Source organism: Sycon ciliatum, chromosome 7 (genome assembly GCF_964019385.1).
Source record: "Sycon ciliatum chromosome 7, ocSycCili1.1, whole genome shotgun sequence".
NCBI classification, from domain to species: Eukaryota; Metazoa; Porifera; class Calcarea; order Leucosolenida; family Sycettidae; genus Sycon; species Sycon ciliatum.
In genome coordinates, this window is record NC_088649.1 from 8,642,245 (window position 1) to 8,664,435 (window position 22,191).

Consider the following 22,191-nt stretch of genomic DNA (forward strand, 5'->3'; position numbering starts at 1 on the left):
TTGCTTGTTTGACACCTGGCCAGGCCCCCATTCACACGTCATGACCCTCTGTCTCTGAATCCTCTGACCGTTTTGTGAGAGCTGGACCTGCCAGATCATACAGTAGGCCTTGACGGATTATGCTAGCATAATGTTTCGCATAATTCCTACCAAAATCGAATAATCGCATAATTCGAGGCAAATTGCATACGAATCGCATAAAATTGTAATAATCCGCCTGTTCGCATCAAATTCCATACAGTTGTACATGTTCTACAACTACAAGTACAAGTAGATGCACTAGGAAGTTGTAGGTTTACGACTCCCTTGATAACAGTCATGTCCAGTCCACAACAATCAGTGATGGTCGTAGCTACAATGTAGGTCGGACGGTGCGTTGACCCCGTTGAACTTTTGCTACTACAGTACAACGCCCTCAAAAAAAAAATTCCCTTGTTATTTTGCACAGAACCATTATGCATTAGCAGCATATGTGAGCATAATGCGGCATAATATGATAGCTTTTAGCATAAAAATAGCATAATTCTGCAATTTTTTCAGCAATGCGAAAAGCATAATTTCACGAAAATATTAGCATAATCCGTCAAGGCCTATCATACAGCAGAGATATTCGTTTGGAATTTAATTTCGTCTTTTTCGTCCAAGGAGCTTTTGGACTAAATTAAATGCCGGACTAATGTCGATTTGTCCGGCTGTGATCCATGGACGAAATTATTTACAACCGGACGAACTCCCTTTCATTGGAGTTGGACGAATACAACATACAAGACTACAGGCTGCGTAGCTATTATTTTTGTAGATCTCTCGCTGACAAGCCAAGTGGCAAAAATTTCGTGCCTTCTTTGAAGTAACAGTTACAGTAGATCTACGAGTACTAGCAAGAGTACATAAGGCCACCCTTTCTTTTTTCGTTGTTTAACGTCCGCGCCCGCGTACCTTTTTGCCTCCGAATGGAAAAAAAAACAAGAAAGTAGTAGTACCAATAATATGCGAAGTTGTAAATACATGATTGTGTAGTTTCACAGTGTGCCGATCATGACCTTAAACTTATAATCTTGCCTCCCGGGCATGCCTTTGTCTTGTGTTCTTTTTCTTTTTTTGTTGGCTTTTAAATATCGTACGGTGTGTGTCCTAGTAAAAATCCAGATGTAATGAATTCATGACATGCTAACTCCATGCTATGTACCTGTTTTGTTGGATTCATCAGGCATGTGCTCCAATGTACCATCAAAGAGTGTTGTTCTATGCCTGCAAGTGCCGTTAGACCCAGATATATATCACATGCTTTACTGGTCAAAATGTTTGATTGGGGTTTCCAGTTTTTGGTTCTATGGGGTCTGCGACGGCAGAACTTCACATCACGTGATGAACCCGTGCACTCTAGTGCATGATACATGTAGATACTGGGTTGTACGCAGCCCAGCTTTGGGTACAACTCTCTTGTGGTCACTTTGCACTGTTTGCCAGCATAACCTTTTGGACCATGTCACGTGATGTGAAGTTCTGCCGTCGCAGCACAGCATAGAGCAGAGTTGTGCAGGCAGTTGCACACTCTTGGTTATGTACTCTTGGTACTAGCAAGAGTACGGGGGGGTTATGTACTCTTGGTACTAGTACTAGCCCTCAGCCGGCAGGAGGCCGGGCGTATTCGCAGAGAGAAAGCTGCCCAAGCCACGGGTCTCGTTAGCGAATTGCGCCCGGATTTGACAGCAACACAGGCGCTGTTGGTGGAGAATGCCGCGGAAAAGGGCGTATCATCTTGGGTAACGGCGGAACCATCGTCCCAAATGCAGATGGTGCTGAACAAATCGGATTTCCGAGATGCGTTCTGCATCCGCTACGGCCTGCAGCCTGACGGACTCCCCCTGACTTGTGTATGTGGTGCTGCAAACACAATAGACCATGCGATGATGTGTCCGGCAGGGGGCTACCCCATGGCACGCCACAATGAGATCCGGGACTTGTTGGCTGACGTGATGCGTGAGGCGGTCCGGGATGTGGAGGTGGAACCGCCTCTACTACCATATGATGGTGAGCGGCTCCAAGGGAGGACAGCCAACCGCTCGGCAGGTGCCCGCCTGGACATCCGGGCTTGTGGCTTCTGGACGAGACAGCAAGATGCCTTTTTCGACATCCGGGTTACACACCCAAAGGCAAGCTTGCTGTCGCGTCAGGAAGTCATCAGCCAGCTCCGAACGCATGAACGGATGAAGAAGCGCCAGTACGGAGAGCGGGTGACAGCAGTTGACAGAGGTACGTTTACACCGCTAGTTTTTTCTACCTCGGGCATGATTGGCAGAGAATGTTCAATGGCACTGAAGACACTGGCATGCCTGATTGCAGAGAAGAACGTCGACCTACACGTATCGGTTATCATGGGTCAGCTCCGTTGTAAGCTGTCAGTCTGCCTTATGCGATGGGCAGTCACCTGTTTGCGTGGTTCAAGATCGTCATACCGCCGCAACAGGATGAATTTCACGACGATGTGCAGGTTGCGGGCAGCCTGAGCGTGATAGTACCTGACAGACATTTGCCCAACATTGCCCCATGATAATGAATTCTTGAGTTTTTGGACATTGTATTGCATTGCTGCTCCATCTACATGGCTGTATTTGTGTTTCACATCTCCATTTCAAGTTTCCTAATAAAGATTGTGTCAAGTAGTACTAGTACTCGTACTCGTAGATCTTTCTTGCATGAATCTTGGTTTCACTACAGCCAGGTAGACTTTACACAGCTTACTAGTACAATCATGTACATGTAGGTCTACTACTACTACTACTACTACTACTAGTACTACTACTACTACTACTACTACTACAGGTCGTCCCCCGTTAATACGAGTCCGGTTAGTACATAAACCCCGTTAGTACATAAGAAATCTCAAGTCCCGGACGAAACGTGGTCACTTCCATACAAATTTTGTCGGTTAGTACATAATCCGTTAGTACATAAACCCCGTTAGTACATAACATTTCTCCGTACCCGCATGCCACCTACCTCAATAGTACATAATTTGTTGGTCTTTTGGCCTTCGAGTGGAGGCACATCGTGTTCTAGTTTCTACTTGTGGACGCAAGTAGCTCAGAAATCAGAGCGCAAATCACAAACCGACAAGGCTCTGTGTTTTCCGAGTGACTGTACAGGCGCGGCTGGACATGTACAGGTCTGCTCTCGATATAACAACTCTCACTTGTACATAAACCTCGTTAGTACATAAAAAAGTCAAATCCCGCGCCGAAACAGCATCACTCCCATACAAATGTTGTTCTACACAACATAATCCTACATAACATAAACCTCGACATAACACACGCTGCGGCGGTCCCCGACGTGCGCACTCTCGATACAACATAAATTCATGTGCACGGTATGATCAAGCGGTAGCTGTAGCTAGGCAGTTTAGGCCAGTTTAGTCCTACATAACGTAAACTTCGGCATAACGCACCCTACGGCGCAGTCCCCAACGTGTACACTCTCGATACAACGTAGATTCACGTGCGCGGCACAATCCAGCTGTAGCCGTAGCTAGCCAGTTTAGTCCTATGTGCATATATTCTGCGGCATTGATGGTATCTGATGTCGATGGTGGTACAGTGTGTATATGTTTGCACGGTTGAACCCGCCTTGCAATACCCTTCATTTTGAGGTGCATCTTGTATTTTACACACGGTTTTCTACATAACATAACTCTCGATATAACATAATGTTTGCGTGGTCCCAGAGATTACGTTATATGGAGAGTAGACCTGTATCACGTACAACTGTAGAATCTTCGCTGACTGTGACCGTTATAACATAATTTTAGAATCTTCGCTGACTGTGACCGTTATAACATAATTTTTAGAATCTTCGCTGACTGTGACCGTTATAACATAATTTTTATGTTATAGCGAGGGAATCAAGAATATCTCGCTCTCTTGTCATGGTAGCAAGAAACACTCAGAACAGTTGAAAAAAGTGAAAAATTCTGGTACATAAGCAAGTTATGTACACTTTCGTTTAGTACATAAACCCCGTTAATACATAACATTTCTCAAGTCCCAGAGATTATGTATTAACGAGGGACGACCTGTAGTACTAGTCAGTCCTAAATGACTTATGTAGCACCTACAATTGTAAGGCCAAAAGTAAGGGACCATCGCAAAAGTTCGCAGAAGCCCCTGAAACGAAGAGCATACGTTTGGGGGGGGGGGGGCCGGGGAGGGAGTCGGTGCGAAAATCGCAAACCGGGCTTCAATTCAAAAAAGTGTTGACTGTAGGATTAGCATGCCATCACAGCCGGCGTAGATCGCTTGAATGTGAAAGCAATATACACCAATCAACGTTCATTGTAATGCTCAAAGGATACAACTGCATAGCTCTAGCTGTTCTCGTTCTTAGATCACCCACTGCAAGGTGATATCATCGTTGCATTTATAAAGTGCTGTACATAATTGTTACACACTGATACAACAATGCTTGTGTAGTATTAATTATTATGTGTGAGCATCCAAGTGAAAAAATGAAGCCCATATTACGGAGCATCAGCAAATCGAATTTTCGATTTGATTATTCGAATGGCAAAAAGAAAATCAGAGAGAAAATTCGAATGAAAAAGAGGTTCAGCATGTAGCGCAGTCCAGTATTTTCGAATCGAGTTTTTTTTTAGCTTGAGCAGTTGAGGACTGGGATTTTGGGATGTGCAATGAACGGAGTTGCTGTTGTTTCTCATTGCCTTTGGGGATGACGCGAAGCGGCGGATGCTTCATCCGATTCAGGCTATTGGCGATAGGATCTCTCTTGGAGACCCCTTGAAAAGGCGGATCTCGGCCGAGCTCCTCCGCTATCCCTTGCATACATGTATCAGGAGATTTGCGGACGAATAGGTGAGGGTGGGCCCTACACTGCCTCAGCAGAATGAGATACATGGTAAGGTCGACCGCCTCAAATATTTGGCACACTTTGAGTTGCCCTCTCCCTGCGGGGAACTCACGATAGACGCAGATGCCGAGACAACGCCAGCAGGGCTACTGCAGTACTGGGAGCAGGAGGCATACCGGGGCTGGTAGTTGGTGACAAAGCCATGATTCCAGGATACTTGAAATGAAACAAAATGCACACTTGATAAAACGTTTCACAGTTCGAGAGAGAGGAAAGCGTCAAGATTGACAAGAAGTCCGGACTAGTACTTTAGTAAGAACTAGTAGTAGCTACATGCGCAAGAATGAGTACTCGTAGTGCGCCGTGTACTAGAGCACGCGCGGAGCATTCGAAAAGTATTCGAAAAGTATTTTCTGTTTGCGGGCATTTTTCAGTCGAACAAAGCCCTAGTTTCGACTGATTGAGTGCTTTTCGTGACGATTCTCGAATTTCATTCGAATATTCGATTTGCTGATGCTCCGTATTGTGACTGTCGTTTCGTTTGAGGGGGGAGGGAGGGGGGTCAGGCCCGAAACTCACGGTCTTCGTTTCGGGGGCTTCTGCGAACTTTTGCGATGGTCCCTTTCACATTTTCAATGTTTACGGCTGCATGGACCAGCCACGTGGACCTGGCTCATAAAAAGCTGGACCCTGCGCGCCGCACGCGCCCTTATTTTTTAGCTTTCGAATAAAGAAAAAAATTAATACTCAGTACGCTTGTCCGGGCAGCTCGGGGCCGCGCCGCCCGGATCGACTTGACAGCCTAGCCTAGCTAGCCACCGAGTTTACTATGCATGTCTTACACTGTGACAATTGCTGACAAGATCGCTAGAGCTAGGTCGACGTCAAAATAATTTTCTAAACTGAAGTGGAGTGAATGAAAGTATTTTGGTGAGCTTTCTCTGCATGATCTCGTTCCGTGCGCGTACCTGGTGGACCGTACCCGTGGACACAGCAGTGGCTAGTGCAACGCGAGAGGCGGCCTGTTTATATTAGCTGTGCGGTAATGGCGTCCCGGAACACTGTGGCAAAGGTGCTGGCATCAGTGCAAGGACGGTGAGTTGTGCAAATTGCAATTAGTTTTTTTAAAGTTACAAGTAGTTCCCAGCTAGCTGCACAGTTTTCTTCAATTTTTTTACTTGACACCACGCACCCAATTCGTAAAACAAGAAAGAAGAGGAACTGAAAACCCAGACAAACAAGATTTACAGGACGTTGACTGAATGAGGCTGCAATGCAAGGCAGTGATGGCGCTGGGGTGCTGCAGGCTCCGTCGACCAATCCGGGTCTCGGCATCCGCGATCAGTGCCCTGTTTGTCTCTGACCTGTCTGATCTTGTTTGTGGCACGAGCAATTCGATTTATGCGGCATTAGCCGCTTTTTTTGTTCAAGTCGTGCTTTTGAATCGCAGCTCCACTGCTGCAGTTTGTGTCAATCAACGGCCAGTACAATGTCGTCATACTACAGTACACGTACCAACGTCGTCAGAACATGACCAGGGTTCTAGCCAAAGGGGGGGGGGGCAGGGGGTGCAGCACCTAGACGTCGGCGGATAATGCTCGAAAATCACACAGATTATGCTTTTCAGTATGCTGGCAATATGCTCTGAAAATCACTAAATTATGCTCAAATTATGCTTCATGACACTGTGCTCTTTCATGCTTATAATGCCACTAAAATGTATAGAATGTGTACTCGGTATCAAACGTGGACTCCCGGAGAAAACTGCATGAAAGAGATCTAATATAGCTATGAATAGGATGAAGGCCGCACACATCACGCAACTACGTTACTTGTTCGACATGTATGACTGTGTATTTTAATTTAAGAAGATCTAATCTCGGCTATGGAGAAGGAACGAGGATACGGCAATAGGCACTGCAACATCATTACAAGCATAATCATGTACAGAAATAATAGAATGCTGAGTGTTCATTGTAAGCGTATGACACAAGTACCGGTACTGCTGATGTATATGGAGTTGCTTACCTCTCTTTCTTTCTTATCTTTTCTTTTCCTTCTTCTCTCTCTTTGTTTGCCACGGCGACCCCGTGTGCTGTCTGTGACTTTGAGCCTCATTTCACTTTACTACTTTTTTTCTCTTTAACGTTACGTAATACTTTATACCAGGCGTGGGCCATCCACTGCACATACATGTACATGGTAACATGTAGGTGCTACCATTTTTCCTAGTTTCAATAAATAATAATAGAATGGAATCAGAGTTACTGCAGTGACTTGTGCATGACACTGCATTGACAACATGACTTCAGATATGCACTGGGAGAATAATGTGCAAGAAATTTGTAAACAATAACAGAAATACCAGTCGAACAGTGGCAGCTTTGGCTTGAGAGACCACATCCTACAGAGGCTACATGCATGTACTGATCACTAATTCAAAAGCCAGAGGATTCCCCTGCCTTTGTAACAAACAACGAACTCTGGACGGTGAACTTTTGACCTTTGACGGCCTAAACATTACTTATATCTGTTACATTTACAGTCACTGAGTGTAGATCAGGCCCTTTCACGGAGCCGTGCCAGATATATACCGTGGTATGGTACGACTCCCTGCCGAGTCCCGGGTGTAGATCTATTTACATTGCCTTTGTAACAAACAACGGACTCTGGACGGTGAACTTTTAACCTTTGAGGCCCTAGTGGTTTTATGCAGCAGTTATGCTGAAGGATCAACTGAATTATGCTTGGCAATGCTATTTTTCAGAAAGCCATGATTATGCTCAAAATTATGCCGGCATTATCCGCCGATGACTAGCAGCACCCCCTACTCTGCCTGTGCCCCCCCCCCCCCCCCTGTGAAAAAGTGCCGCCCCCTACTCATTTTCCGATTTTTGTGTTATTTCATGCCATATTACGGAAATGCAGTCGATAGTCACTACTAGAGGGTTTATAAAGGCACATTTGTCTGGGGTGAAGTCAGGGGTTTGCCCCGTACGTGGCATTTTCCATGGCAAGACAATTTTAGAACATGGAAAATGGGTTTCGGGGTAAAGTGTTTCCCATGCCCCCCCCCCCTACTATTTTTACCTGGCTGGAACCCTGATGACTTTAAACATTTCGTGTGAAAATAATTAGAAGTCTGTACCGATTGAAGCGCAGCTATGGTGTAACGGTTCAGTAAAGGAAATCGCACAGCACCCCGGATATATAGGTTATGCGAAAGACGTCATAACGACGAGTCAGCAGAACTCCGGAACTGTTTATGGGCGCTAAGCACACAGCGGAACTGCTTAGGGCGGTTCAGACTACTGTTAAAAAGTTACGGAATGGGAAAGTTTCCAAGGTGATTTGATCACGTGACGTTACTGGCACGCTACCGGTGGAAAAGTTTTACTGCCGCGGCTGCTGCGGCAGTAGAACTTTTCCGGCAGTAAAAAGAGTGCTCAGGCTGGGAAAAAAGGGAAAATCCCGCAAAATCCTTTCTCAGTGCCGCACGTACCGGTAACGTTAGTTTGTTATCGGTAGTGTGAATGTCCTTCACGGTTTATCGGCATTCACGGTTTGACGGGATTCACGGTAGTCTGAACGCGCCCTTATGGGCGGTATGTAATACAATATGAGTCGCTAGCACGTTGCACATTGCGCGCTCGCGGGGGGGGGGGATAGTGTACTCATACTTCCACATAGTTGCACATTGAACATTCCCGAAGAGTGCTGGGATTAAAAAAAAACCCAGGTACGGCCATGTCCCTAGCCATTGCCATACCAGTGACACCGGTCCAGCTACCAAAATGCTGCATTTGACAAGCAAAACAAATTCACGGTCCGCGCAAGACTCGCTTGAGCTGAGTTTTAACTTTTTTCCCATCCATAGGAACGCCACCACCCTCAAAGATCAAGGCGCAGTCGCAAACAAGATTTGTACATTTCCGACGATGTGTGTGGTGTTGGCTAGCCCTTCTTCTTTTGGGAACGCAATCATCAAGGGCAAGCGAACGTTTGATATGTCAAACATTCTTTGCCTAGTCCAGATCTTGGTCACACAGCTGATTGTGTGCATTGCATACTGCACGTGACGGTGTATAGCGTGCATAGTACAGTTGCGCTCACTGAAATCCATCCTAATATGAAGTACGAAACTTGCACCCTGGACTAGTTCCAATTACATCACTGTATTTGTACATGAGTACGTCCAGACGCCTTCGTACCACTTCCGGGGTGTCAAGGGCCGTGCAAGTTGGAGGTGGCAAGTATGCACTGTGGGTCGGATTTCATCGAGCACAACGCTGTACGTGCACTACACATATCTCCGTTTGTCTTCACGTAGCCAGCCATAATATCCATTGCTGTAGGCAGCAAGCTGTTTCGGCCATAAAGGCCTCAGCAGTACAGCTACGAGCTTTAACTTAAGCAAGCCGAGCTACCAGCCGTGGTGCAAAGGAGGCACCACAGACATTAAGCCGTATTTCCGTTGTGTTTTGATCTCTTCCCGTTGACAGATGTATGTGCCCTGCTCACTCGCAAGCATTCAACGGTGGTAAGTGTATCGGCTTGGTGTTCTCTAAACTCCTAGGAGTCATAGTTTCTTTAGAATCTTTTCACGAATTGCATGAGCTTGTTTGGGTAGTTCTGGCGTAGGTTTCCGCTATTTTTTTCCGTATGGTTCGTGTGTGACTGCTCCCCTGTTGTCTCGAATAAATTGTTGTAGTGCATTGTGCTTGCAGATTGTGATGTGTGTGTATGTGTGTGTGTGTGTGTATGTGTGTGTATGTGTGTGTATGTGTGTGTTGGTGTGTTGGTGTGTGTGTGTGTGTGTATGTGTGTGTGTGTGTGTGTGTGTGTGTGTGTGTGTGTGTCTGTCTGTGTGTGCGTATGTGTGTGTGTGTGTGCGTGCATGCGTGTGTGCATGTGTGTGTGTGTAGCATTGTGCATACATATCTGGTTGTGTTTCTGTGTCTATGTGTGTGTATAGCACGGTATCATCGCTGCACGAGCAGCAGCAGTGGGGATCATGGCTTGAAGCCGAAGGAATATGCGGTTGAGGTCAGTGCGGGTGTAGGCGACAATCAGATGCCTTCAATCAATCCATTTACTGCACCACTGCCTCCACTGTTGTACTGAACAAGTCATAAACTTACTACTTGCAGCAGCGTGACATCTCCACACTTGGACAATTAACGATGAGATACTTTTGAATGGACTCGGATGGAAAGCCAAGGATAAATTAATTTATAGAAAAGAAAAAGGACCAAGGAACTTCACTGTACATGTTATCGCACGAGCTGATTGTTTAGTAGCTGCTGGTGGTGTTAGTGGACATTATAGTGTAACTTGTAGTTCCTTGGTGCTTTTTTTTCTATAGATAATTAATTATTTTGAAATGGACTTTATTTCAGAAGGAAGCGACGGGGAAAAAACTGGATAGGATAGACTCAAGACGAATATGTTTGCAACAGAAGAACAATGTATGTGTGCAGTGCGCTAACAACACATACATGTGACATGTCCGAAATAACGTACTGTAACGACTTACGTGTGTGTATGTTTGTTTGCGTGCATATCTATATTCTTTACGTGTACAGATGAGCTCTTCATCGGTGATCTATGGACCCGGTGTCACCAGAGAAGTTGGCCACGTAAGCGCTACTATCCCGCTGGTCAACACAAATACACACAATTCATTTAGTTAGCTGCTGGGATGACTGCAACACCATAGCTCATTGGCTCACTATTTTCAGCCCCAGTGTGTACGCAGTGAAGTGTTCAAAGTGGATGATTTCGTCTTTGAAATTCTGCCTAGAAGCAGCCCATACTTTTTTTTTTTTTTTTTGAAACCGCATTATGGTAAAATCTGCCCTAACCGGGCGCCCTTGGTGCAGCGGAAACCGTCCAGGTACGACAGGACTCCGCTTGATCCAGGGATGCACCTTCGATCTACAGCACTTTGGTGCATGAAAATGTGTCCGGTCATTATAGGATTCCACTTGGTACAGGGTCTGGCAAGCACATGCAGCCTTCACTCTAGTCTGTTTTTTGTTTCGTTTTCTCTGCTTTTGTTTCATGCTGTGCTGTGTTGTCGGTGGCAATCTGATCAGCAAATGCTGCGCCTTAGAGCCAGCAAGGAGCTACAAGAGCCACCTAACATTGGTCTTTTCACTGATGGCAAGGTATGACGTAGGCTGTTCTTAACGGCAGGGATGTGGGAAGGTATTCTGCGTTTGAACAGCCCTGCAGAGGCATGGGAATTGGGAAATTGGGTCCAAATAGCCCATATTTTTTGCTTAAAAAACTGACAAGTTTTGAAATTATTGTTGCGGCTTTGCCCGGCGCACCTGCCACACCAGTTCCGATGTCCCTGGATGGTGTACAGAAAATGGGGGGGGGGGGGGGGGTGACACAGTACTGCCTTTAGTGCACGGGGGGGGGGGGGGGGGGGACAAAACGCCCTTATTGGGACAAAACGCCCTTATTGGGAAAAAGCTGGAACATTCATTCCGTAAACGGAAGAGTGTTAGATGGTATACGTTATGGTATGACGGGTAAACACACTAGCTGCAGGCCAGCTTTTCACTTTTCAGCAGAAGGTTTTCTTGAACTATGCTGTTCATTAGCCATCCGCTGTTTGCTATTTCCACCCTACAGTCTCCCATTATAATGGACCTCCCTTCAATTTAGACTGTCTTTTGGAAATCCTAAAAAAATGGGAAAAAGGGTGTTGTTGAAACAGGGACGATCTGCAGTGTGCTTAGTTTATAGTCCATTCATAAAAAGATGGGCCCTGGCTCTGATCTGGCGAGCTCCCGTTTTTGGTGATTTTATAGTACATGGGTTATAGTGCATGGTGCATTGCCACGAAATTTGAAACTTGGAAAGGGGTTGTTCGAACCACACAATGTACTGTTGCTAGTCGAGTGAAACGGCCTGGTTTTTCCCAAATCAGTGCTTTTGGAGCAAATCCTGGCCGAAATCCTACTCTTGTTACGGTTTGCTTTTTGGACAAATAGACATCAGAAATATAATTGGAAGAGCATTCCATAGGGGTTTGCCAAAAAATTCTGAAAAACTCTCGAAGTTTGATCTATTTATGGCCAAAAGCTAGAAGTCCATCTTTTCATGAATGGACTGTAGTCACTTGAGACTGGCATATTCTGTGTCTGATGATGTGATCTGGCCGCGTGGCCCAACGGATAAGGCGCCTGACTACGAATCAGGAGATTCCAGGTTCGAATCCTGGCGTGGTCGAATTTTTTTCCAGTTCTCTTTTTTTAAATATTCCCATGTGTTGTCGCTCCTCGTGGCTCGGGTTGGAAACAAATGTCACGGTTCCCGGGTACGCCACCACCCTTTAGGATCAAGTCTAGGGGCATGCGGTGTGGCCGCTTCAACATGCCCCGTCCTACGTTTGCCTTAACATCGCCGTAGCGATCCTTCAGTCGGCATACGAACGTTTGCACGGCACTTGGAAGTTGCAGGGAATGTCCCTCACTATCACACATCGTTGAGGCAGCGTTGCTAGTCGGCAACGTCGTCGGACATTCTAGATGATCAGCGTGAGTACTACTACTAGTACTACTAGTGGATGGGCATGTTGTTCTGTCACTGGCTTGCTTGACAGGCGGTACAGCAGCAGCGGCGGGGCCACTAGTACCATTGTGGTACTAGTGTGGGTAGTTCTACAGTAACGGTCACATGTAGGAGGAGAGCGGCCTGCGCCCATCGCTACGGACTATCAGTTGGTGAATGAGAAAGAGAAAGAAGAGGACTTTGAGGATGTCCGTTCCCATTTCGCACATCTCCAGAAGGCCAATATTAATGGTGGCCAACGAAACCTTGCTCATCCCAGACAATATGATGGCGGGCGCATAACGACAATACTAATAGCAACAGCTGTGCAGTACTGGTCCAAGTCCTCAGAGTCATGCAACAACGATCGTCGTTCTGAAAGACGGGGTATCAACTGCACTGCAAAAACTAGTACGGCCGAGTGCTGTTGGTCTTGACAGCGTGTGGACACACACACACACACACCGTCGTCGCAGACTACACATGTGTGTAGCCTGCAGGTCCGTTTATAGTGTACCATGATATGCCGGTGGTGCTACATGCACAGACAGTCGAGTCAGTCTCAGTTGCTTTGCTTCTGGACTGTGTGCACTCTAGTCTAGATCATCACGACATCATCACGACATCATCACGACATCATCACGACATCATCACGACATCATCACGACATCATCACGACATCATGACGACATCATCACGACATCAGCACGACATCAGCACGATCGAGGAGTCGTAGACACTGTATACGTTATACTGGCTTCGCGCCGCGGCGGTTTGGGCTGGTGTCTTGACAAGCTCAGCTGCATTCGGGATCTCGGACTGGGAGAGCTGCGGACGGGTTGGAACAGTCGGTGTTAAAATCATCTGGAACTACATGATTGTACTCGTGGTGCTCAGTACGAATCAAAAGTGGTTGTACGAGTGATTTTTGTGCCAGGTGTCGAGTAGCCTCAGACCTCCGAGCACTCCACTGTTCACATGTCGCAGTTGTTAAGCAAGATCCGTTTTAGATCGAATTTCACGAAGCACAACCTTGTGGGAAACTCACTCTGCCACGAATTCATTTACCAAGATCACGGTTCTTATATGGACAGAGTTGGAACTTCCATTCCATATACGGAGTGGCTGAAATGGTAAACGTTACTAAGTTTAAGATATGAGACTGATAAGTTATAACCACTTACCACGGCTCTGACTGTACCGTCACAGCAGCTTTTCACCAAAAAAGAAGTTGTCGAAGCACAGACAATCTGCGGAGTACTTAGTTTAGTCTTTAATCTAATACTGGCATGTTCTGTTCTGCTCATGTGATCTGGCCGCGTGGCCCAACGGATAAGGCGCCTGACTACGAATCAGGAGATTCCAGGTTCGAATCCTGGCGTGGTCGATTTTTTCCACTTTTTTTACCCCAGTTTGTCGCTCGCTTCGCGCTGCCCGAGGTTTGAAAAGCCAGGCTGTTTTTGTTTTTTTTTCTAATAATTTCGGCCAGTCGGCTACTATATTTTTTCCGTCTTAGGGGTTAGACAAGAGAAACTAGCCATGTATGGGCGTGGACCCTGTTTACATGAGAGTTTTCAACCTGGGCACTTGGCTGACAGAGACTCATCGGCCGCCATTCCTTTGCCAGATTTTGGCAGACTGTCGCTCAGCGTCATTCCCTTCTGTCACCGCTTCAGTTCCCGGAGAAGGCTTGCAACTTTCCACTGATACGCTTTTGTTCCTGTTCTGTGTACTATTCTTCGGTAATACTGACACTGCTGTGCGGATCAGCCGCCATGCAAACCTTTCAGTTTGTATAGCCTTCGTAGTCTCCACCGCCGATGTATGATGTGTACATTGAACTTCTCTTTTCAACAGATCGTGGCCTTGGTATGGTGGCCGCTGTGAAGTTTCTGCAGAGTGTCCTTGCGGATTGAACCATGTCTCCTTTAGAGCCATCTAGCCATCTTTTCAGCCGCTTTCGTTGCAGCTTCGGGAATTATCTTCCGGTGATGAAAATATGCCTGCTCAGAAGCTTGTGGCAGGAAATTCATTATGCCACGAATTTGGGTGCCAATGTGTACTTACGTGGATAAATTTGGAAGGTTCATTCCGGATACGGACGAGTTGAGATAATGAGCGTAATTGTATCACGGATAAGACAAGAGACCGATACCAATCAATTACATAGATGTACCTGCACGCCAATGCTTCATTCAACATGACGTTTTGCGGATACGGTTTGGACCAGGGAGTAGTACAATACCGTATTGTACTACTCCCTGGTTCGGACAGTCTCCTGAGCACTTACTTTAGTCAGTTGACACTAACATATTCTGTACTGATGATGTGACCTGGCCGCGTGGCCCAACGGATAAGGCGCCTGACTACGAATCAGGAGATTCCAGGTTCGAATCCTGGCGTGGTCGACTTTTTTCTACTTTTTTATTTTATTCGGTGTGTGGGCCGGTCTGCATGGCTCTAGCGTTTGTGCGGTGTTCCTCGGGCCTCCAGACACTCCGCTGCTTGTCGCAATTTGACTACTGTAAGAGTTAAATCTCTAACGGGGTACAAATTCTAACGTTTTTTTTTAGTACCCTTCTCTCCTCGTGACAAGAGAAATAGAAGACAGGTGTGTAATGGCAGGGTCGTTTGTGCCCGCTAAGTGGGACATTTTTGGCAAATCGTTTAAATTTAGACTTGTCACACTTTCAACTCTTACAGTAGCTATTTTTCAATCAAATGTTTCAATCAAATTTTTCATTCCCAAATTTCATGGCGCACATCTGTGCATTCAGGGTAGTTAAAAAGGTTGAGAGGAGCAACACTACCCGAAGGATACAATGGCGGCAAGACCCTCTCCAAACTGAGGGCACACAGGTCCATTACCTCCACTTTGCTGTGGGTATTACGGACACCCCCTCCATATCATTAGCGAATACGGACAAAGGAAGTTGGTTTCTCCGCCCTGCATGGGAGCGTGCGCTTTTCCCGCAGAGTCGAAGGTTCGATGAACTTCCCGCGTGCTCTGGACGGGAGTCGCGAGTCAGTCAAGTGTCAAGCCAGGGCGGCGGGAAAAGCGCGAGCTCTGATGTGGGGAGCAACCAACTTCCTTATTATATAAATTATCGCCGAAGTAGCTATCACTATTTCGTAAAATGTAATAAGGAATACATTTTTAAAGGATCAGTTGGGGAAGTGAGCTAACTGAAAATGCCCAACCCACCATGACTCGCACCCGGGACCTTGCTTGTCACGAGCAATGTTTTAAAGGACTACATTTGTCCACGTTTGTCAAGCAGGTCGAGAACTGAATTCACTTCTATTCGTACGTGCACGTTTGCCTTGCCATGGCTACTGCAGCTGGTTTCCATGGAAATGGTTCGAACGGCACTCGACTCTCTGGAATCCACGTGCGGCAAGGTGCACTTGTTCTCAGATGTTCGCATCGAACCCAACACAGAGAGGTGAGTGGCTGCTGAAGAAAACGCGGGGACGTTGTCAGATGCAATGCATTTTTGTGCACCAGCACATGTTTTCCAGGCGTCGGGGGCCCAGCCTCCCCGCCCATCCGACTCGCCACTCACAACAACGCAACTGAACTATAGTTTGCCCAAGTCACAATCCCACATACATGTCCATACGGAGTGCATTTGTCTCTTCAATGGCATTGGTGCTCTGTATAAGGTTCCATTCATATTTGCACCTGTGTGTGCGTGCATGCGTGTGTATGGTGTGTGTGTGTGCATGTGTATTTACGTGCGTGCGTGCGTTTGTGCGTTAATGTTCCACACATATACGTATGTGCACATGTTTGTGGGTATGTGCGTATGTGAATGTTCACACGCGGCTCCCGTATCCCTTTCCACACGCACTCCTGCAGCATGCAGGCGGCAGTTGATTTTGCACGCGACCACAATCTAAACGGCTACGTTGCGGTTGGCGGTGGATCCGTGATAGACACGGCCAAGGTAGCTAATCTTCTCAGCGTAGCTCGCGATGCCGACATCTTTGACTTCGTCAACCAGCCGATGGGCAAAGGCCAGGAGCCACCTCCGAACCTTCACCCGCTTATTGCATGTAAGTGATTGCTTGGTTAGTTTAGTCAGTTGACACTGGCATATTCTGTTCTGATGATGTGATCTGGCCGCGTGGCCCAACGGATAAGGCGCCTGACTACGAATCAGGAGATTCCAGGTTCGAATCCTGGCGTGGTCGAATTTTTTTCCAGTTTTCTTTTTTTATTCCCATGTGTTTGTTGGTTGCTAGCATGCTGCTCGTTGCTCTACACTACATACAGTCAGTGCGTTTCAAAAATACAGACTCGTGATTTTTGAAAAACCGTTAGACCATCATCTATACCACATAAAATCTGTGATCACTTTGTGCATAATTTTTTTTCGAAATTTCGCGTTTGTTATCTTATTGCTCGAAAATCTATATGAGAATAATTGGGAAAAGACATAAGCAAAATTCCGAAGAAAATTCTCAAAAGGTTCCAGCCAAATTTGAAATATGCGTCTATATTTTTAACTGGATTGTAGCGTTTGTGCGGCGTGCCCCTAATCCGGGCACGTCCGTCTATTGGACACCTTTCTGGCCCATCTAGAGTCACAAAAATGGTTTTTAAAGGGAAAGCAGCCCCAAAAAACTATTGATTGGAAATACGGTATTTCCGGAGTGTAATTGTGTGTTGCTCCCTACGTGGGACTTGCGCTATTCCTGCCGGCTTGAATTCTCACTTGACGGACTCATGACTTGATGTTAAAGTCGGCAGAAATAGCGCAAGTCCCACGTAGGGAGCAACACACAATTCCCCAATTATCGCCGAAGTCGCACCAACCTCTTCTTCCGGAGTATAAACCGCACTTTATGTACGTATGATTATCATACGCAATCTGCGTACAGAACTGTTTCGTCCTTTCTGGACTCATCAGCGCAGCACAGAGAAAATGAGGTCGAGCCTGATAGCAATGAAAAATAAAATTTCCAAAGCCAGATTAAAACCAGGCCAGAACGTACCTCGCCAGAGTGCTCAAACTGTCAAGTCAATGAGCTCTGCATAACGCAAACAGCAAAGCCCTACCCCACACGAGAGTGCTCAACTGCTACAAGAGCAGGAGCGAAATACTTAAAAAAAATACTGTACGTGTACAGTATATTAATGTTTGTGTCGCATCCCCGGCTCACAGTGACCGGACCCCGAAATCACTACGAGCGGCGACTGAATATAGACGTGTGGCCTCACGACAAGCCCAACACAACCCAGGGGCCAACCAATATAGCTGGCTTGGTCCAAGTTCAACCCCACACGATCAACAGACAAAGACTGTTAGTTTTACGTTGTGAGTAGTATCAAATCCGAGCTCAAAGTAAACGAAGACAGAGAGCTGAGACCGAGTCTCGACTGCTAGACTAGACTAGAGTAGACTAGACTAGAACTGAAGTAAAAGAGAGAATGAGAGCTTCTTTTATAGGGTGCTTCAGAGATATAATGGCGTGATCATGGCGAGGTAATTCCAGGAAATAGCAGAACAAGTCAAACCGGAATGTGCGCAGCCAGTCAGCAGAAATGCAGAATATACGTACGGTGATCATTCGAGAAGAAAGAGAAAGAAAGACATCGAGAGAAGAAAGACCAAATTGGGACGTGGGGAGCCCGCTCACCCACGTCAGAGTACAATGTGAGTATATGAGGGTCACGTTGGGGAGCCCGCTCACCCAACGTGCCATAGTTCAGCGGCTTCTTATGGTAAGTTCTGCTGCATTCTTGGTCTTGCTTGCGTGATACTCTGACCTCTTGCGCGGTGACGGTTTTGGTTCTTGCACATGTCTCCTGTCTTGCACTTAGCTCTTGTTATACAATGTCATATTAGTCTTGGCTCTTTGCACGAAGCACCGAGGCATCGTGGAAACCTGTAGAACGTCGTAGTGACGTGGTTTTGCACAAAGCCTGGGGTCACATTTCCAGGAAGTGAAGAACTTCCAGGAAACGTACAATGCGAGAACCTACCTTACCAGGTTCCGGCCTTGGATCCCATAACGTGTCATGCCAAGAAGGCATGTCACCTACGTGGGAAAGCGCGTGTCGCTCAACCTACATGCTAAGCACGTGGGACAAGACACTGGCCAAACCATGTTGTACTAAAAGGGCGTGACAGCTCAGCACAGAGCTGCTTACTATGTAGATCCTGCTATCACAGGACTATCAGGCAGCAGTTGTCTTATTCTGGGACGTGACATTTGTTCTTAGTCCTTAAACAAATTGAGTTTTGATGTTGATGTGCATTTTGAGGACAGGTGGTGTGAGATGGGAACAGGTGTTTGTGAGATGACCTCTTGTGATTAATTGCTGATTTAGATCTACTTGTCTGTTTCCGCCAGTGTGTGTGTGTGTGTGTGTGTGTGTGTGTGTGTGTGTGTGTGTGTGTGTGTGTGTGTGCGTGTGCGTGTGTGCACGTGTGCATGTGTGCTCGTGTGTGGTCATAATGATGTGCTTGTATGATTTCATGTCTACATGTGCCTACATCGACGTTTGCAGTGCCTACAACAGCTGGTACCGGTAAGCCATTCTACTGCCCCCCCCCCTCCCCCCCCCCCACACACACACCCTAGCTCGTTGGGCCCAAACATTTTGAGTCCTGTTTCATCTTGAGCAACCAAAATTTCTTGTAAAACATAATTGAATATCGCAGAAGTCGCAACCATTATTTTGTGTCGTTTCACCTTGATCGATGAGTAGCAGTTTAACCTCTTGGCTTTCACATGGGTTTGATGCATTCCCTTTGTTTCTGTTCGCTTGTCTTCTTCAGGAAGCGAAACAACTGGAGTTGCGGTGTTTGACTATACAGCGATGAATTCCAAGACTGGTAAGGATAGTTTAGCAAAGCTCTCCCCAATACATTTCCATAGCAAGAACTTGATATCGAATGTGTGCGTGTTTCTGTGTGTGTGCGTGTGTGTGTGTGCACGCGTGCATGCGTGTGTGTGTGTGTGTGTGTGTGTGTGTGTGTGTGTGTGTGTGTGTGTGCATGTGCATGTGCATTTGCGCATGCACTTGTGGGTGTGTTATGCAAAAGGAATTGGTCACAAGTCGCTACGTCCAGACCTGGGCATGATCGATCCACACAGCGTCGCTACAATGCCATCACGTGTGACCGCCTGGAGTGGCTTCGATGTGCTTTGGTAGGGCTTATTTAATGCTTGTGTATCGTCCATTCTACTTTAAAATTAACAATGGGTCACTGGCCCGCATCGGCATAATTATTTTTTAACACCGGATCCCAAATGTGCAATGTGACTAGAAAAAGGTGTGAATTATTTTGTCACCTTGGATGATGCGGGGCAGTGCTGGGGTTGACAATGCAGTGCAGACAGTGTGACTAAGCTAGTACTATACACATGTACACTGCACAATCGTGATGTACAAGTACTGCATACTGTACTCCATAACAGCATAACGAGTAGGGATCATAGAGCTAACGAGTAAGTTCCGAGTAAGTTCCGAGTAATCAGTGTAATCGTTTCATCCCTATCAGTAATGTTTAAAAAAATGCTCGGGTTCGCGTACAGGGCGGGTTAAGAAACACCTGACCGCTTCAGTGGACCACCACCAAACCATGATTGATAATGTAGACTGGAATGTATTCAAAACCGAATCTTATCAGCAGTGTGTTAAAAGCTCTGACGCACCCTCAGGGAACATACACTGGAGTAGCGCGTAATGGGACGTGTCACGTATGTATCCATTTCCCGCCGTTATGTTTTGCATGGCAAGTCCACTACAACCGTACACACTGTCATACCAACTCTGCATAAACAGTCATGAACTTTGTGAGGTCATATTCATAAATGTACTATAACGGGTTGTACCTGCCAAAAATGGGGTAACTTGCCCTGCAAAAAAGGCGACGGCCATCTTCGATGCATAGATCCCATTTTACAAATTTTTGTTGCACTTTTATTTTTTTCGGTACTTTCAGTTCATGTCTTTCAAGCCGCAGATATCGAAAGTCGTACAAGCACTGACACACACTATCCAATAGGGAGCTGCTTCTCTGTACCTGAAATTTCTGTCCACCAATCCTGGTTTTTGCCCTTATCCCTAAAATTTGGTGCAGTTCAGTCTGTCTCTACGCATGCACGCATGCACGCACACACCTACGCACCCACACACACACACACGCACACACACACGCGCACGCACACACACACACACACTCTCACTCTCTCCCTCTCTCACTCTCCCACTCTCTCTCTCTCTCTCTCTCTCTCTCTCTCTCTCTCTCTCTCTCTCTCTCTCTCTCTCTCTCTCTCTCTCTCTCTCTCTCTCTCTCTCTCTCTCTCTCTCTCTCTCTCTCTCTCTCTCTCTCTCTCTCTCTCTCTCTGTGTCTCTCTCTCTCTTGTTGTTTTTCTGTATTGTGTTGTGTCTGAGTAGCCATGCCCTGGAGTCGTTCACAGCCATACCATACACCGAGCGTCCTGTCGGACCAACACCATCATACATACGCCCTGCTTACCAAGGTGAAATGTGTGTGATGGGTCCCGAGTGTGTGTGTGTGTGCGTGGTGGTGGTGGTGGGGGGGGGGGGGGTGATGGTGGTGCGTGAGTGATTCCTGGCAGCTGGACTACAGTACACACACTAATGACCACCCTGTGGTCTATTTCTCCCCCATTCACCATTCACCATGACTCCTATGGTCTGTGTGAAATAGGAAAGAGCTTATGGCCAACTGATGCTGACTATTCGAATATTTCTTGGACCAGCCTTTAAGGACACACATAAAGCGATCACAACGGGCATCCCGCCGGGAGCAAAGCCCACCGTGAATCTTTGGCCAAATAACAGCAATTGATGTGTAGGTACTTGCGTACCTTGTTCAGGAAAAACTGTTGAGAGGTGAGGTCGGGTGTTCACTAGGGCATGTTGTTTGGGGGAACTGTTCCCGGGAATGAATGCATACATGTACTGCAGGCCTGGGAGGATTGCGCTCTTCAGACTCCAAAATTGGAATCATTCACCTGTCAGACCCTGATGGTCGTAGGTTCGCACACTGTGCTAAACAGGCAACTCTTGTCATACGACCAGTGGCGTGGTCAGTCACATGATCAGTAACATGCTCAGTCACATGCTCAGTCACGTGATCAGCCACATGATCAGTCACATGATCAGTAACATGCTCAGTCACATGATCAGTAACATGCTCAGTCACATGCTCAGTCACAAGATCAGTAACATGCTCAGTCACATGATCAGTAACATGCTCAGTCACATGATCAGTAACATGCTCAGTCACATGATCAGTAACATGCTCAGTCACGTGATCAGTCACATGATCAGTCACATGATCATTCGCATGATCAGTCACGTGATCACTCGCATGATTAGTCACGTGATCAGTCACATGATCAGTCACATGACTAAATCACAACATGGCTGATTTGATTGGGAGATTGTCACGAGATCGGCTGGGCCCTCCTCGTAACATGCTCTTTGCCAATCCTACATGAATTTCGACTGCGACTCCGTATGCCCGCGTGAAAACACTGTTTTCCGTGTGCGTGTGTTTGTGTTCAGGTAGTAATCCTATAAGCGATGTCTGGTCATTGCATGCTCTCAGAATGACTGCCAAGTATTTACGAAGGTGATTCTCTCTCTCTCTGTTATTTGAGGACATAGTTGTGTATGCTGAAGTGTGCTCGTCTGTCTCTCTGTCTGTCCGTCCATCCGTCTGTCTGGTTGTCTGTCTGTCTGTCCGCCTGTCAGTTTGTTTGTCTGTCTGT

At 46.6% G+C, this 22,191-nt stretch overlaps 1 protein-coding gene and 4 non-coding genes across 5 annotated transcripts in view; all 5 read left to right on the forward strand.

Moving 5' to 3' along the window:
* Window positions 1-5,697: 5,697 nt before the first annotated feature.
* The window catches only part of LOC135820907 (probable hydroxyacid-oxoacid transhydrogenase, mitochondrial), a 27,573-nt gene continuing 11,079 nt past the window's right edge, over window positions 5,698-22,191 (forward strand). The window contains exons 1-12 of the mRNA XM_065333958.1: window positions 5,698-5,958; window positions 9,366-9,403; window positions 9,839-9,909; window positions 10,449-10,502; window positions 10,962-11,033; window positions 15,772-15,875; window positions 16,292-16,488; window positions 18,950-18,970; window positions 19,221-19,277; window positions 19,488-19,593; window positions 20,846-20,931; window positions 21,986-22,052. Of these exons, the coding sequence (XP_065190030.1) occupies window positions 5,909-5,958; window positions 9,366-9,403; window positions 9,839-9,909; window positions 10,449-10,502; window positions 10,962-11,033; window positions 15,772-15,875; window positions 16,292-16,488; window positions 18,950-18,970; window positions 19,221-19,277; window positions 19,488-19,593; window positions 20,846-20,931; window positions 21,986-22,052 (923 nt within the window). The 5' untranslated portion in view covers window positions 5,698-5,908. The remainder of the gene's footprint in view (window positions 5,959-9,365; window positions 9,404-9,838; window positions 9,910-10,448; window positions 10,503-10,961; window positions 11,034-15,771; window positions 15,876-16,291; window positions 16,489-18,949; window positions 18,971-19,220; window positions 19,278-19,487; window positions 19,594-20,845; window positions 20,932-21,985; window positions 22,053-22,191) is intronic.
* Window positions 12,036-12,108, forward strand: Trnar-acg (transfer RNA arginine (anticodon ACG)). Its single transcript has one exon. It is a non-coding gene; the product is annotated as a tRNA-Arg (tRNA).
* On the forward strand, window positions 13,744-13,816 carry Trnar-acg (transfer RNA arginine (anticodon ACG)). Its single transcript has one exon. It is a non-coding gene; the product is annotated as a tRNA-Arg (tRNA).
* On the forward strand, window positions 14,765-14,837 carry Trnar-acg (transfer RNA arginine (anticodon ACG)). Its single transcript has one exon. It is a non-coding gene; the product is annotated as a tRNA-Arg (tRNA).
* On the forward strand, window positions 16,554-16,626 carry Trnar-acg (transfer RNA arginine (anticodon ACG)). Its single transcript has one exon. It is a non-coding gene; the product is annotated as a tRNA-Arg (tRNA).